The sequence below is a fragment of the Lepidochelys kempii genome, chromosome 6 (genome assembly GCF_965140285.1).
Source record: "Lepidochelys kempii isolate rLepKem1 chromosome 6, rLepKem1.hap1, whole genome shotgun sequence".
Classification (NCBI taxonomy): Eukaryota; Metazoa; Chordata; order Testudines; family Cheloniidae; genus Lepidochelys; species Lepidochelys kempii.
This window is the reverse complement of record NC_136385.1, coordinates 124335748-124352695: the sequence shown is the minus strand read 5'-3', so window position 1 is coordinate 124352695 and position 16948 is coordinate 124335748. Positions and strand designations below refer to the sequence as shown.

General features: G+C 46.4%; 1 protein-coding gene across 3 annotated transcripts in view; it reads left to right on the top strand.

Annotated features, from left to right (window-relative positions):
• Positions 1–16948, top strand: part of PELI2 (pellino E3 ubiquitin protein ligase family member 2) — a 230911-nt gene that overhangs the window by 85866 nt on the left and 128097 nt on the right. The window contains exon 1 of one of the 3 annotated variants that reach the window (XM_073350039.2): positions 14130–14396. The exons of 1 other annotated variant lie outside the window; for it this stretch is intronic. In XM_073350039.2, coding sequence (XP_073206140.2) covers positions 14164–14396 — 233 coding nt within the window. In that variant the 5' untranslated portion in view covers positions 14130–14163. Of the gene's footprint in view, positions 1–14129; positions 14397–16948 lie in introns of those variants that run through there. One more of the 3 variants, XM_073350038.2, reaches the window with a different exon arrangement.

The following is a 16948-nucleotide window of genomic DNA, read 5'->3' as shown; positions in this document are numbered from 1 at the left end:
GGTCTGGAACTGTTCCCTTGATGCTGGAGACATCAGTTCCTCATTGGATTGGGGACATAGGCTTGGTCCCTCTGGAAGCGATATAGGGGATGGAGCTGTTTCTGTTGACTGTGAACCGCTCTCCGCTGGTGCACTATGTTGGGATTCAGGCTCCGGCTGAGCCTCTTGTGTAGGGTTATCGGCTGCTGCCAGTTCAGGTTCGGTGGGGCCCTCTGGTGTTGAGGTTGCAAGTACTGGATTCAGTGCTGGCACGGGGTCTGGTGTTGGTTGTTTGGCTGGTTCCGGTTCTGGGACTGGTTCCGTCTGGGTCTCTGGGACTGGATCCACTACTGCTGTTGCAGACATTGGCCTGGGGTCCAGGTCCATCACCTCTGACTGGGTCCTGATAGAAGTTTCCGGAACAGAGCTAGGCCTCACGTCTTGTTTAGCCTGGCTGCGGGTGACCATTCCCACCCTCTTGGCCTGCTTCACATGATTGGCCAAGTCTTCCCCCAACAGCATGGGGATGGGATAATCATCATAGACTGCAAAAGTCCACATTCCTGACCAGCCCTTGTACTGGACAGGCAACTTGGCTGTAGGCAAATTGAAAGAGTTGGACTTGAAGGGTTGAATCGTCACTTGGATCTCTGGGTTGATTAAATTGGGGTCCACTAAGGAAGCATGGATAGCTGACACTTGTGCTCCGGTGTCCCTCCACGCGGTGACCTTCTTCCCGCCCACACTCACAGTTTCCCTCCGCTCCAAGGGTATCTGGGAGGTATCTGGGCCTGTGGACCTCTGGTGTGATTCCGGTGCAATGAACTGTAATCTGTTGGGGTTCTTGGGGCAGTTGGCCTTTACATGCCCCAGCTCGTTACATTTAAAACATCGTCCAGCTGACGGGTCACCGGGGCGAGGTGGGTTGCTGGAGAACGGGGTGGTGGGACGATAAGGGGTCTGGAGGGTTCTTTGGGAGGTAGGTGGGGCTTTGGGCGGCCCCCGGTAATAGGGTGTGGTCTGGGGTGGTCCCTTCTGGTCTCCGCTCCAACTGCGACCAGTTTTCTTCTTCTCTGCCACCTCCACCCATCTGGCTCCAATCTCTCCTGCCTCGAGTACAGTTTTGGGTTTCCCATCTAGGATGTATCTTTCTATTTCCTCAGGAACACCCTCTAAGAATTGTTCCATTTGCATTAGGAAGGGCAAATTTACTGGAGATTCAACACTTGCTCCTGATATCCAGGCATCCCAATGTTTCACAATGTGGTAGGCATGTCGGGTAAATGACATGTCTGGTTTCCACCTTAGGGCTCGGAACCTCCGACGAGACTGCTCGGGTGTTATCCCCATTCTGACTCTCGCCTTGGATTTAAACAGTTCATACTTGTTCATATGTTCTTTAGGCATTTCAGCTGCCACCTCAGCTAAGGGTCCACTGAGCTGCGGCCTCAGCTCTACCATGTATTGGTCAGTAGAGATGTTGTACCCAAGGCAGGCCCTTTCGAAGTTTTCTAAGAAGGCCTCAGTATCATCACCTGCCTTGTAGGTGGGGAACTTTCTGGGATGGGAAGTGGTACCTGGAGAAGGATTGCTAGGGTTTGTTGGTATATTCTGCTGGGCCTTTATCCTCTCCATCTCCTCCACATGCTTCCTTGCCTCCATTTCCCTCTTGTGGGCAGCCTCCTGTACCTCCTTCTCCAGCCGCATGAGTTCTATCTGTCTTTCATGTTTCCTTTGTTTTTCCTCAGCCTGAAATTTGGCTAATTCCAGCTGTAGTCGAGCCGAGGATTTGGCCATTCTAACCTCTCTGTTTTTAACTAACTTTACACCCGAGGTTTAGAAATAAACAAACAAAACTTGGCTGTAAAATTTTGCTGTGCTGGAATAGAATACCTATTCTCTGATAGTGATTGTCAGCCTACAGAAAAAGACAATTCCCTTGTCTCTGCTCTGGGCCCAAATTAAAGCAAAAAACCTCCAACTACTTGGAAACCTGCTTACCCAGCCCAAAGAAAGAAAAAAAAAAATTTCTTTTCAAACCTGTGCTCCTTGTAAAACAAAAAAAAATCAAAATCCTAAAAAAACCCCTGCCACTTTTGTCTCCAGGCAAATGGGTAGAGCACACACACCCTATTTACTTTTAGGAAGAAAAGAAAAAAAAAACCTCTGGGTTGGAAGACTGTGAATTTCCCTGCAGGAGTTAAGTACCCTGCCTCCAGGCAAAGAAAACCTGCAATTCACAAGATAATCCCCTTTTGTCTCTGCTTGGCCACAAAGCAGAGAGAAACCAAGCTGCTTTCAGTTTCAAAGCTGCTTCTGGACTTCCTAAAAATTCCTTTTTAAAATCTGTATTTCTAGTTCAAAAAATCTCAACTGGATCTCAAAATGATTTCAGGTTAATCCCACCACTGTGCCACCATGTCACGGTTCCTCCCCCACTCTGAACTCTAGGGTACAGATGTGGGGACCTGCATGAAAACCTCCTAAGCTTATCTTTACCAGCTTAGGTCAAAACTTCCCCAAGGTACAAAATATTACACCTTGGACAGGCCGCTACCACCACCAAACTAATACTGGTTACTGGGGAAGAGCTGTTTGGACGCGTCCTTCCCCCCAAAATACTTCCCAAAACCTTGCACCCCACTTCCTGGACAAGGTTTGGTAAAAAGCCTCACCAATTTGTCTAGGTGACTACAGACCCAGACCCTTGGATCTTAAGAACAATGAACAATCCTCCCAACACTTGCACCCCCCATGTCCTGGGAAATGTTGGATAAAAAGCCTCACCAATTTGCATAGGTGACCACAAACCCAAACCCTTGGATCTGAGAACAATGAAAAAGCATTCAGTGTTTTACAAGAAGACTTTTAATAAAAAATAGAAGTAAATAGAAATAAAGAAATCCCCCCTGTAAAATCAGGATGGTATATATCTTACAGGGTAATTAGATTCAAAAACATAGAGAACCCCTCTAGGCAAAACCTTAAGTTACAAAAAAGATACACAGACAGAAATAGTTATTCTATTCAGCACAATTCTTTTCTCAGCCATTTAAAGAAATCATAATCTAACACATACCTAGCTAGATTACTTACTAAAAGTTCTAAGACTCCATTCCTGTTCTGTCCCCGGCCAAGACGACTACAGACAGACACAGACCCTTTGTTACTCTCCCTCCTCCCAGCTTTTGAAAGTATCTTGTCTCCTCATTGGTCATTTTGGTCAGGTGCCAGCGAGGTTACCTTTAGCTTCTTAACCCTTTACAGGTGAGAGGAGCTTTCCCCTGGCCAGGAGGGATTTCAAAGGGGTTTACCCTTCCCTTTATATTTATGACAAAAGTGTAGAAGATCTTTTTATACACGCAAAGCATGAAAAAATACCTCCCCCCACCCCACACTCCTGCTGGTAATAGCTTATCTAAAGTGATCACTCTCCTTACAATGTGTATGATAGGCAAGTTGGGCCATTTCCAGCACAAATCCAGGTTTTCTTCCCCCCCTCCCCCAAACCCACTCTCCTGCTGGTAATAGCTTATCTAAAGTGACCACTCTCCTTACAATGTGTATGATAATCAAGGTGGGCCATTTCCAGCACAAATCCAGGGTTTAACAAGAACGTCTTGGGGGGAGGCGGGGGGTAGGAAAAAACAAGGGGAAATAGGTTACCTTGCATAATGACTTAGCCACTCCCAGTCTCTATTCAAGCCTAAGTTAATTGTATCCAATTTGCAAATGAATCCAACATACCTCTGAACAACATACTAATCCACAGAGACCTCCCTACCAACACTACAAAAAGAAGGATTCTAGGTGGACTCCTCCTGAAGGTCGAAACAGCAGACTGGACTTCTACATAGAGTGCTTCCGCAGATGTGCACGGGCTGAAATTGTGGAAAAGCAGCATCACTTGCCCCATAACCTCAGCTGTGTGGAACACAATGCCATCCACAGCCTCAGAAACAACTCTGACATCATAATCAAAAAGGCTGACAAAGGAGGTGCTGTTGTCATCATGAACAGGTCGGAATATGAACAAGAGGCTGCTCGGCAGCTCTCCAACACCACTTTTTACAAGCCTTTATCCTCTGATCCCACTGAGAGTTACCAAAAGAAACTACAGCATTTGCTCAAGAAACTCCCTGAAAAAGCACAAGATCAAATCCACACAGACACACCCCTGGAAGCCCGACCTGGGATATTCTATCTACTACCCAAGATCCATAAACCTGGAAATCCTGGGCGCCCCATCATCTCCGGCATTGGCACCCTGACAGCAGGATTGTCTGGCTATGTAGACTTCCTCCTCAGGACCTACGCTACCAGCACTCCCAGCTGCCTTCGAGACACCACTGACTTCCTAAGGAAACTACAATCCATCGGTGGTCTTCCTGATAACACCATCCTGGCCACTATGGATGTAGAAGCCCTCTACACCAACATTCCACACAAAGATGGACTACAAGCCGTCAAGAACACTATCCCCGATAATGTCACGGCTAACCTGGTGGCTGAACTTTGTGACTTTGTCCTTACCCATAACTATTTTACATTTGGGGACAATGTATACCTTCAGATCAGCGGCACTGCTATGGGTACCCGCATGGCCCCACAGTATGCCAACATTTTTATGGCTGACTTAGAACAACGCTTCCTCAGCTCTCGTCCCCTAATGCCCCTACTCTACTTGCGCTACATTGATGACATCTTCATCATCTGGACCCATGGAAAAGAAGCCCTTGAGGAATTCCACCATGATTTCAACAATTTCCATCCCACCATCAACCTCAGCCTGGTCCAGTCCACACAAGAGATCCACTTCCTGGACACTACAGTGCTAATAAACGATGGTCACATAAACACCACCCTATATTGGAAACCTACTGACTGCTATTCCTACCTACATGCCTCCAGGTTTCACCCTGACCACACCACATGATCCATCATCTACAGCCAAGCTCTACGATACAACCACATTTGCTCCAACCGCTCAGACAGAGACAAACACCTACAAGATCTCTATCAAGCATTCTTACAACTACAATACCCACCTGCGGAAGTGAAGAAACAGATTGATAGAGCCATAAGAGTTCCCAGAAGTCACCTATGACAGGACAGGCCTAACAAAGAAAATAACAGAACGCCACCAGCCATCACCTTCAGCCCCCAACTAAAACCCCTCCAACGCATTATTAAGAATCTACAACCTATCCTGAAGGATGACCCAACACTCTCACAAATCTTGGGAGACAGGCCAGTCCTTGCCTACAGACAGCCCCCCAACCTGAAGCAAATACTCACCAGCAACCACATACCACACAACAGAACCACTAACCCAGGAACTTATCCTTACAACAAAGCCCGTTGCCAACTGTGCCCACATATCTATTCAGGGGACACCATCACAGGGCCTAATAACATCAGCCACACTATCAGAGGCTCGTTCACCTGCACATCCACCAATGTGATATATGCCATCATGTGCCAGCAATGCCCCTCTGCCATGTACATTAGTCAAACTGGACAGTCTCTACGTAAAAGAATAAATGGACACAAATCAGATGTCAAGAATTATAACATTCATAAACCAGTCGGAGAACACTTCAATCTCTATGGTCACGCGATTACAGACATGAAAGTTGCGATATTACAACAAAAAAACTTCAAATCCAGACTCCAGCGAGAAACTGTTGAATTGGAATTCATTTGCAAATTGGATACAATTAGCTTAGGCTTGAATAGAGACTGGGAGTGGCTAAGTCATTATGCAAGGTAACCTATTTCCCCTTGTTTTTTCCTACCCCCACTCCCAGACGTTCTTGTTAAACCCTGGATTTGTGCTGGAAATGGCCCACCTTGATTATCATACACATTGTAAGGAGAGTGGTCACTTTAGATAAGCTATTACCAGCAGGAGAGTGGGGTGGGGGGAGGTATTTTTTCATGCTTTGCGTGTATAAAAAGATCTTCTACACTTTCCACAGTATGCATCCAATGAAGTGAGCTGTAGCTCACGAAAGCTCATGCTCAAATAAATCGGTTAGTCTCTAAGGTGCCACAAGTCCTCCTTTTCTTTTTGCGAATACAGACTAACATGGCTGTTACTCTGAAACCTGTCTTTAAGCATGGAAGGCTTTTCATCCATCTCATCTCTCCTCATGGTAGTAACAGAGTTCACAGAGTAACACGTTCTCCGATATAAAACTTTGCCTCCTAATCTTTTCACAGCGTCTACTATTTTCATATAGAACCCTCATTAAGTTAATGTAACTAGTAATTCTCAAAAATGAATTTTATGCAAATTTTTCTTCTGTCCGAAAGGTAAGTGTTTCCCTTACTCTTGCAGTAGAACTCCATTGGTTTGCTAATTAGGGGTGTGATCCAATGAGGTACTGAGCACCTGCACCTCCTAATTATTTCAGTGGAAGCTGAGAGCATGCTGCATGTCACAGAGTCAACCCGAATTGAATTAAATCATTATCTTATTGCTATGAAATACAGGTTTGGCCATACATCTGCTTAGACAGTGAAATAATGAAAACTCAGCCGGAGTCAAGATTTGATATGAGCGCTCCTTTCTGTTTACCAGGCTAATGATTTAATAATTGACCAAACAGACTATGTATGGGGAAACTGACCATACATAATTCCAAAAGCTCGCAGCCCTGAAGGAAACTAAGATAAGTAGTGACAAGACAACGGGGTCACTGGTTTGGGAATTGCAGCCCCAGTGGAGTAAATGTTTTGTTGCTTGGTACTCCCCTGCCCATTTGTCTGTACCCATCTGGCATCTCTTGTCACACACGAAGTCACTGTCCCAAAGAGCGGACAGGCTTTTTTATTCTGTGTTTGTGCAACGCATGGCACAAGGGGGTTCTGGTCCCTGATCGGGGCTGCTAGGTGCTACGGTAATACAAATAACTAACACGAATGTAACTTGACGCAAAACTGACACAAGACCTGACTGTTAAAAGTGTCTTTTGAAGGCCGAATGCAGTTTGCAAAGTATTCAAATAAGACCCAGTGCTGCTTTGTCCTCTCTTCCCTAATGAGTAGGTGAGGACAAAGTGATCAACTGCTAGCTTTTATAGCTGATGAATGCAAACTCTTAAGTAATTTCTATTCATCCTTCAAGGAAGTTACTGGTTGAAGCAAATAAAATGGTGGCAGCTGTTTTATATGTGTGCTGTGATTATTATACCGCACTATATATTCACACATAAAGATATATAATGAATCAATTGACCATTTCTCTTTCTTCTTAGGGTGTTAGACCATGGACGGCATTTGAATTACTCAATAGTCTTTCCATTTTAAATCAGTTTGAGGGCCTGATTCATGCAACCACCTAAGTATGTGATTAAAGTTAAGCACATGCTTAAGTCCTTTCCTGAAACATAGCCCTGTTGATCTTCCTCAATTTAAAATAACTTCTTATCGTGATTTAAAATTAAATGCACTTCATCTTAGGGTGTGGGAGTTTTTATTTGGGAACATTGATTTTTAACACTTTTCTGAAGATGTCTGGTATCTCCATCCCTTCCTTCCAATCTGCAATGTTGGCATAAACAGCTGCTTGTTATAAACCTAGAAGCAAACTCTCCATCGTCCCAGGAATACTGACAGCAAAGGACCACTGCCAAGATGATTTGTAATTTTCAGTAACAAGGAACACTCTTCAACAGATTCCTTTCCCTACTTTGAAAAGTCACTCACAATCCTGAAGTTGAGACCATGAGATATTTAAAGTTCTTAACAATAATTGAATGCAGCTGTGAGACCATTACTACATTATTTCAACGGTGGAGTTGCATAGAAACACCAGAGACGTGTTGCTTGCTCCAGTTACAAGGAGGAATTTCTATAGCTGTGGAAAATAATTGTACTGTGGTTTGATGCTGGAACCCACGTAGGCCATTTAGACGTGGAGTACATAACAACACAGCTTTGCCACAGAAAAGAAGATTAAAAATGTCAGAAGCAGAATTTCCTTAGAAATTTCCATGGGGAAATCGGCACTTTTAGAGAAAAGGCCCATCAGCCCCAGAAACGACTTGTGGCTGTCACACACACCTCACCTCTCCCTCCCTCTCTGCTTCCTAGCCTGAGAGAGAGGAAATGGAATTTCAAGATTAAGAGACTATTATTCCTGCTCACCCTTTTCACAGCTCCAGCTCAGCAGCAGAGACAGCATCACATAAGTCATTGTCAAAACAACAAACACATTTAAAAAGAAAAAAAAAACGGATCAGTCCAATTCTGAGCACACATGCCCCTGAGGTTAGCTCATAGTCTTCTACCACAGGTATGAAAGTGGATGCCTTTATGTCCTCTTCTCGGCTAATCTAGCTCAGAACCCTGCAAATATGTCCCTCTTCTGCTGCTAATGCTTCAAACCCAAAGACAGCCCCATGTTTCCCTTTGGACTCTTTCCAGGGCTGTAATTTAACACGGCTATGTAGGCTGTTATATATTATTTATTAATTGTATTACAATAGTATCTAGAAGCCCCGACCAAAATCTCTGGGTGCTAGGCACTATACAAACACACAGAGACCTTCCCAAACAGTTTCCAATCCTAGCAGATAAGACAGACAAAGGGAGGGAGCGTAAACAGAGGCATAAGTAATGGAGTGATTTCTCCAAGGTCACACAATAGTTCAGCAGCCAAGCCAGGTCTCCTGACTCCTAGTCCAGTGCCCCATGCAAACACATGTAATCAGAGTCAACAAAGCAGTTGTCTTGGCTGTTGATAAGAGTGCTTGGCTGGAGAATGCTTGAAAAGTCTGTCAGTACTATCCCCTTACACCACAGGCCCCCCCACAGGTAGGCATGCTGTTCCAGTGCGCTTGGAAGAGTCTGTCTTTCCAAACTGTTTTACCGGCATCCTCAAACAAAGCTTCCAAACCATGGGGAAGAAAAGCTACAGGTGCTGGGATGAAGGTGCCTGAAATGGGGTGGGGAGGAGCAGGGCCCTCTGTCAGCCAGCAGATCTGGCAGGGCATGGACAGAGTATGCTGTATTGTCTTCAACAGCCGTGCAGTACAGGGATGCTGGAACAATTTGCATAGTGGGAATGCCATTGAATCAAACTGTAAACTGCGTATATGATGGAAACCACATCAAACCAAGGGGTGCTGCGGCACCCCCAGCACCCTAGTTCCAGCACCTGTATGCTGCCTGGGGGCGCATGGGGGGATTCTAGCTCAAATCCACCAGAATTCCTCCTTGGATCTCTGGCTGCTCCACAACCCCTCTGCCCTCTTAGGAACAATTTTGACAAGATCTGCAGTTTTGTGGGAGCCAAAGCATTTTGTGGAGATGTACAGGGTGCCACGAAGTTTTCATCGGGAAGAATTGTTTGATCCCGAAGCTTTCTGGTCACTTCTGAAGAACTGGAAACATGAATCGAAAGCTTTGGGTTTTCTATGTGAAACCGGCCATTTCGACACAATTATGTTTTGCAAAAACATTTGAACATTTGTTGCAATGCAGAACGAAAACAAAATTGCAACACCTTGAAAGTGGCTATGAAATGGAATTGTTGTTGTCTGATCAGCTCCCTGCACCCCTAATTCCCAATGTGCCTGAGTACTCTTCTCATGGTGGCATCTAGCCCATAAAATGAAGCTGTGAGAGGCAGGAGGGCCACTTGCCTGACTTACAGCACCCATATTTGACCCCAGCAGATACAAGATGGCAAAAGGCTTCCTTCTTTCCACTAACCAGCTCTCTAGGGGCCACAACTGTGGAGACCTCACAGGTACCTAAACTCTCTGAACCTTTATCAGAAATATCATAAGGGAAGTATATTTCTCCTTGCTCTTCTACCCATCCTCTCATCCTAGATCCGTGCTCCTGTATGATTACATATTTTAAAAGGGGCTGTAGGGGGAGAACGCAAAATGCTCGTACACATTTGCGTGCCAAAAGAACTCTTAGTTGGAAAGGTTTCAGAGTAGCAGCGTGTTAGTCTGTATCTGCAAAAAGCAAAGGAGGACTTGTGGCACCTTACAGACTAACAAGTTTATTTGAGCATAAGCTTTCGTGAGCTACAGCTCACTTTGAAGTGAGCTGTAGCTCACAAAAGCTTATGCTCAAATAAATTTGTTAGTCTCTAAGGTGCCACAAGTCCTCCTTTTCTTAGTTGGAAAGACAGTCCTGTTCCTAGTGAAATGCAGGGGAATTTTGTTATTGTCTTAGTGGGAGTAGGACTGGGTTGAATTGTTTTGGAGCAGTTCTTGAGAGTTAAGCTAATTTTGTTTAGATTAGATAAAAGAGGAGGAGTTAATGCAAACTCCTGTTCACACTGGAGGTAAAGACAGGAAATGTAGGAAGGCTTGAAGAGGATGTAGCTAGTATGTTGGAATTTTTCACATTGGTGTTTGATTTGTATTTTGTTTTCTCTGACAGTGACTTAGTGCCCAGCCTTCCTTGCTGTTTGTGTCAAGCGATAAAGAAGATAAATATATCTGTAATAATTCAGCTCTCTGTCTTTAATAAAATCTTGGCGTTTCCTCAAAGCCTCTAAGAAATTCTGTAGCATTTCAAAATTGGCTGAATTTCCATTTTACCTTATCATCAGAAGCAACAGAAGAATATCATTGCCAGGGAAATTAATAGTCATGTACAATTTCAGTGAAGGAAAACCAGATCTTTCAGTAAGAGAACCAGAATTTAATTAACTACTATTTCAATGGAGTTTAAGCCATTCTGAGGCTTGATGCTGGCATGAGCTATTTGCAAGCCCATGTGAAGCTCATTGTGGAATCAAGGCCATAACTATCAGTGGACAGTTTCGGTGACTTTTCTTCATATTCTTAGTATGTTCACAGTGGTGTAGGAGCCAAATATTGTGTACATGAGACTTTCCAACTCCATTGCATTGATTTCTATCTAGCCTTGGTTGATTTTGTGCTTTTGTTAGGTATCAAACAAAGAGAAAATAAAATTAAGCTGAATCTAAAATTAAGCAAACACCATACTGTAACAGACTAAGGTACTGTGTACTTATGCAGCAGGACATAAAAGTCTTTAGAAATAACTGTAAAAAGTATTGGCTTATTTTTCTGCCTCAGTTTCCATTCTTGTGTGAATGCAGCTAATTGCCTATGATATTAGCTCTGAACTCATTTTGCGCACACACAACCTGTGTTTGTTCATGCACATCATATAGCTGCTCACCTAAAACTATAGGTGCATGACCTTTGTAGGTGAAAAAGGAGTGAGTAAAATAAAATAAAATGGAAGCCATCATGAGGCTGGCTGAAAAATCTGACTCACTGGGCTGAATTCTCAAGTATGGCCAAGCTCTGATTGGTGCAGGACCCAAGGTGGGGATGGGACAAGTATGACCTTATACCACCTTTATGCTCCTCAGATCCTGCAGCTGACTGGGCCACCCAACACTCGTCAGAGCAGCATCAGAGTTGGTCTAACGTCCACTGGCTGGTAGTGGCTCCTTAAGGGCTTATTACAGCAGCCGGGGATTGCAGGAGTGCTGCAGTGCTTTAGCTATGCCCTCTTCAGGCACTCTCTACATGGTGGGAACCTCAGTGGGTTGTTTAAGGCAGCTTGGCATTCCTTTTGCACCACTGGAGATATGCAAAAGAGTCATAGCAGGAGCCATGATCTGGTGTAGTAAGGTTCACTTATTTATATTAATGACCTACTGTGCTATAACCCCTCTAGTTTTGAGTAATGTGGCTACTCTTTAACCATGATTTTCAAAGTTCCCCACCATCCAACCTTAAGTTCCCTCCCCAGGATTTCACCATTGTCTTTGGAGAGGCCTCCTGCAGACTATAGAATAGTTGCTATGCTCCTTTCCCAGAAAGGCAGAAGAAATGGACAGCATCCATTCCTATTGCCTGCAGTGGGACTCATTCATAATCTGATCACTGGCTTTTATGGAAGACATTTTTTTAAAAAAAGGAAAGTTTGAAGGTATTAAAAAAACACCCCCAAACCCAACTCTCTAAAGAGAAAAAACTCAGAAGCTCAGGATCGTTGTAACGTCTGCACACATCAAATGGAGCATAAATGTCTGCAAAGTGGAAACATGGACTTTTAAACAGTTTTTCTTTAAACTGCCCTTTAATTTTTTTTAAGCATAAAACAAGAGCTGCTTGAAGAACAAAAGCATGGGATGCTTTTTAAGCCTTTAGAAGATGAAACCAAGCATAAGTGGCTGGAAATGTGGACTTTAAAGTTGCCGATAACTAAAATCCTGAATAGTGTTTCCTTCATCCCACCACCAAACACAACAATAAAAAGACTTTTTGGGAAAAATCTCATAGCTGCCAGTGCTAACATTTAGAAAATTAAAGGCAATGAACATTGGCTTATTCATTAATTTATCCACCCAATGAGTGTCCAGCCAATTGTGTGCTACTGAGTAATGTCCTGTGCAGTGCAGTGAATATGGTGCAGTGAATATGGTCAGTGTGACCATGTCTCCCTGCCGTAATATCATCATTACTGCTGCCCTTAATGTGTACACTTCTTGGGAAGCGGGGGAAGGGGGTAGTAAAGAGGGAAGCTTTAAAAGAAAGTTGTTACTACTTGTGAAACTGAATGAAAATGTTGAATTTGCTTCTGTTCATGGATGGCCCCCTAATGTAATGGATTTGTCCTTGACAATTTTGGAGGATTCCCTTGTTGGTCTTGAATGCTTCTAGCTGGGAGCTCCCACCTTTAAACAGCTCCAGGCCCTGCTTGCAGGGGTGGGAGGGACTGAGATTCAGAATCTGAATGTAGTGGCTCAGACCCCTCTCTGTTAGAAAACAGGAATAAATAAAAAATGGACAGAACTAGTTATACCCCCTAGTGCTAATGCTGGCTGTCTAGTTTCAGAAGAGGGAAGGAGTACTTGTGGCACCTTAGAGACTAACCAATTTATTTGAGCATAAGCTTTCGTGAGCTACAGCTCACTTCATCAGAAGAGGGGAGCTCTTCTGTTCTCCAGCACTTGCATATAACATGCAGCTAGTGATCTAGCTGGGTTGCTGTGCTGGTCGCCTGAATTCCCCACTCTGGGTTGTGATGATGGTAAATCGGAATCCCTGCTTTGAAAGTATAATCTAAAACCTTTTGCTCTGGTTGGCTCTGCCAGCAATCAGAATTCCTGCTCCAGATCACTTTTGCACCTGAAATGTAGAGTTCCCTGTTCTGTGTAGTTACGCTTGCAATATAGATCCCCTTCTCTGGATAGTTGCACCATCAATCTACAACCCATGACATGGATGGGCTGTTGCTCACATGGAATCCTGCCCAGATTGGTTGTGCTGGCCATCTGGAAGCAGTGCTCTGGCTGGTCTAGAAGCCACCACTCTGACTGGACAGGAAGGTGTCAGTGATCTGTAACCCACTGCTCGTTGCGATGTAGTTGCTGGGGACCTAGAACCTCAGCTCTGGTGTGGGATGGAGGGGACGCTGACCTCAAACTCCTGCCGCGGGTGTGCGGGTGGAAAGGGAATGCAGATGGAGAACAGCTGTTCCGGTGTGGGTGAAGAGGGCGCTGGTCGGGAACACCCGCTGGGGTGCGTTGTGACCTGAATGCGGAGCGAGAACCCCTGCTCTGACAGGCTGGGACTTGGGAGCGATGCCAGCCTAGAGCCCGTGCTCTGGCACGGCTGGGGGGGGGGCATAATGACCCCGCTCACCCTGGCGTGGAGCACAGCGCCTGCCAGTCTCAAACCCATGCCCTGGTGTGGGGCGATGGGGGGGGCTGTTGATCTAGAACACAACTCCAGCGCCAGGTGGACCGACTGCCGAGCTAGAACCCGCCCCCGATCTAGAGCCCCGCCAACCTGCCCCTCTCCCTGGCTGGCGAGGCTCTAGAACCTCGCTGGTACGCGGGGCCGATCCAGAACCCCATGCTCCGGAGGCCGGTGCTCGAGCCCCGTTCGTCCCCTCTGCGAGCGGCAGTGGTTCGCGGCGGGCAGGCGGGGGAGCGTCGGCTAAAGCCAGCGGCCCCTTTAAGAGCTGCCCCGTCTGCTTACTCTATGTTTACATAACAGAGCGGGCTGTACCACTGCGGTCCCCGGAGGGGGGGAGGGAAAGCCGAGACGGGCGGCTAAAGGGTGACTCCCTCCCCCCGCCCGCGGGCAGCGCGTGGGTTGGGGGGGGGGAGGCGACGGGGAGCTGGGCCAGCCACAACGCTGCACCTCCCCCCCCCGCCGCCTGATGCGAGTTGGTACCTCCCCCCTCCCCGTCGGCATTAGTGGCTGTTGTCGGGCGCTCGCGGGCTCAGTGCGGGGCGCAGCGCGGAGCCGGCTCCGGTCTCCCCCCTTCGCCTCCCGATGGGATTGTAGCGGCGGCGGCGGCAGCAGCGGCGGCCCCATGTTTTCCCCCAGCCAGGAGGAGCACTGCGCCCCCAACAAGGAGCCCGTCAAGTACGGGGAGCTGGTGGTGCTGGGGTGAGTGAGGGGGGGGGCGGCCCCCGAGGGGGCGGCCGGGGGGGGCATCCGAGGGGGCGGGGCAGTGAGTGGGATCCTGAGGGGAGAAGGGCGGGGGCGGGATCCTGAGGGGCAGCTCGGTGGGCGAGCTGAGGGGGGAACCGCGGGGGGGAGCGGGTTCCTGAACGCGCGCGCGGCTGGGGGGGGGGGAAGAGAGAGTCGAGGCGGGGGGGGTCAAACGCCTCAGGGAGGGAATCTGTGGGTGGGGGGGGGAATGAGGATCAGGTCCCCGTGAGGACGCTGAGGGGGATCGCGATGCTGAGGGGGGAGGGGCTGAGGGGGAGACGCCGGGGGGGGGATTCCCTCTTCGCCCCCCGCCCTCCGGGGGATGGCGCAGGGATCTTTGTCTCCTGTTGGGCTGTGAAGGTGAAACTCTAGGGGGCAGGAAGCTTCCCCCACCCCGTGCCCCAGCTCTGGGCTGCTCGTGGAGGGTCTGGGGCGGGGGGGGGGGGCATCCCTCTTCCCCTGGCGGCGGCGGGAGCTGGCTGTGCGGGTGAGGGGAACGCTTCCCGGCTCGCCTGGGGGACGATCTCTGCGGGCAGGGCAGGGCTGGCTCTGGTGTTGCCCTGGTGTTGCTGCTGGGCTGGTGCATTGCCTCTTCCTGCTCCAGATCCGAGGCACAACTTCCATTGGAGTGAGTGTGTGTGTGTGTGTGTGTAAGTGATCCGTGCCCCCGCGTAACTAAAGCGCATGCAGTTCCCCGGGAGCTGGCAGCCTCTCAGTCTGTCGGTCTGTCTCCCATTAGCCTAATGCGGATTTGTGGGACGGATTTACACTTCCAGCTTGGCTCAGGCAAGGGCCTGCTATGGATGGTTAGGGATCATGACTGAGCTGGTTCCATGGACCCTTTTTCTCAGGGGAGCTGGCCACGGTGGTGCTGAGCTGTGGGGCCTGCACTGCTGGGAAGGTAGCAGCATGTTTGTGTCCCCATGGCACTGGAGCTGCTGTAGATGGCACCCGAGCAAAGCTAGCTCTCCCTCAGCAAACACGCAAAGTTCCTAAGCATGCAGCATGACGAGTGCAAAGATATACACCTCCCCACCCCCACACCAAAGTTCCTAAACACTGATTATGGAGTGTGCGAAAAGAGATCTTGCTTACCTTTCTCTGTGCAATCTGCAGTTTGTAGGTGGAGATTGCATGCAATCATTACACTTCAACAATTAAAAGCTTCCCTTCATCTGCTTAGATTTTCTAGTGGCATCTTTGTTCATATGATAGACGTTGTCCCTCTCTTCCAGATTGCAGGGGAGATGATGAAATTAGGGGAGGAGGAAGAGGCATTTACTTACATTCAAATTCGTAGTGGAAATGTTTATTTTTTCAGCTTGATATGGATCTTAAAGTAATCGGCTTGGTATTAATGTTCCTGCCCTGCTGTTAGAGCTTGAAGCTTTTCTGTTGAACATCATAGAAGCTACTGATGAACATAAGGCATGTAAGCCTTATTCACTGAGTGCCCCAGAGAACCCTGTAAGATGCATAAGTTTACAGTTATAAAAATTAAATGCATGTTCAGCAAAGGGGGAACATTTTTAGCAAATAAATACATAGTTTTAAAACTGACCATGAGGCAGAGTTCCTGAACAATTACTGTATTAATAATTTGCCTCCCACACTACAAATATGTTAAATGCTTACTAGAATGAAGTAGAAAGCCTTAATCATTTTTAGACTCTCTCTTATGAAAAGCAATTAATTGGATTTTAAAATCCAACAGAAAGGAAAAGCCTTTTAATCTTGCTCTTGTAAGTGTCTATGCCCTATGGGGTGGTTTTTAAAGTGACACGAAATGTGTGTGTGGCGACAAGAATAATATAGCAAGACATAGTTACTATGGAGTGGAGTTCAGAAGTGAGCTGTAGCTCAAGAAAGCTTATGCTCAAATAAACTGGTTAGTCTCTAAGGTGCCACAAGTCCTCCTTTTCTTACTGCTGTAAATGCAATTACAAATCTTTGAAAAGTGTAAATTGTAGAAAAGCTGTTTATTGCAGCAGTTTCAGTTGGAAAACTCCTTGTCTAGCTGTTAAGAGCAGGAAAAGGTGTACTGGTGGTGTGGTGAGAATGGAGGATAACTTTAGCTGTGAAACAGTTTGTCTCTCTCACTGTAGAACCATAGTGCCCTGTTAAATCTTTAATTAAATTATATTGTATACATTGATGATGTGCTACAGATGCTTTTGTGTTCAGCTGGAAACACATTCCCCTTTCTGCTGCTTTGCTATATTTAGCAGTATTTGGGGAGTGCATAAGTGTAAAACATTTGGCTCTGAACTTAATTTGGTAGATTCTGTTCTGCTTTTTAAATAATAGAATGTGATGATCTTATTGATTGATATAAGCAAATGTCTCCTCCTTTAGTGCCATGCATTTATATTTAATATGAAACTTATAGTAATGAGATTTTCAGTAAACATAAAATTGGTTTGAATAGGTTAGGACACATCCTGTTTTCTGCTTTCCAAATGTTCTGAGGTGTTTCTATACAAACTGAACATTCTTATGCCCTTTTT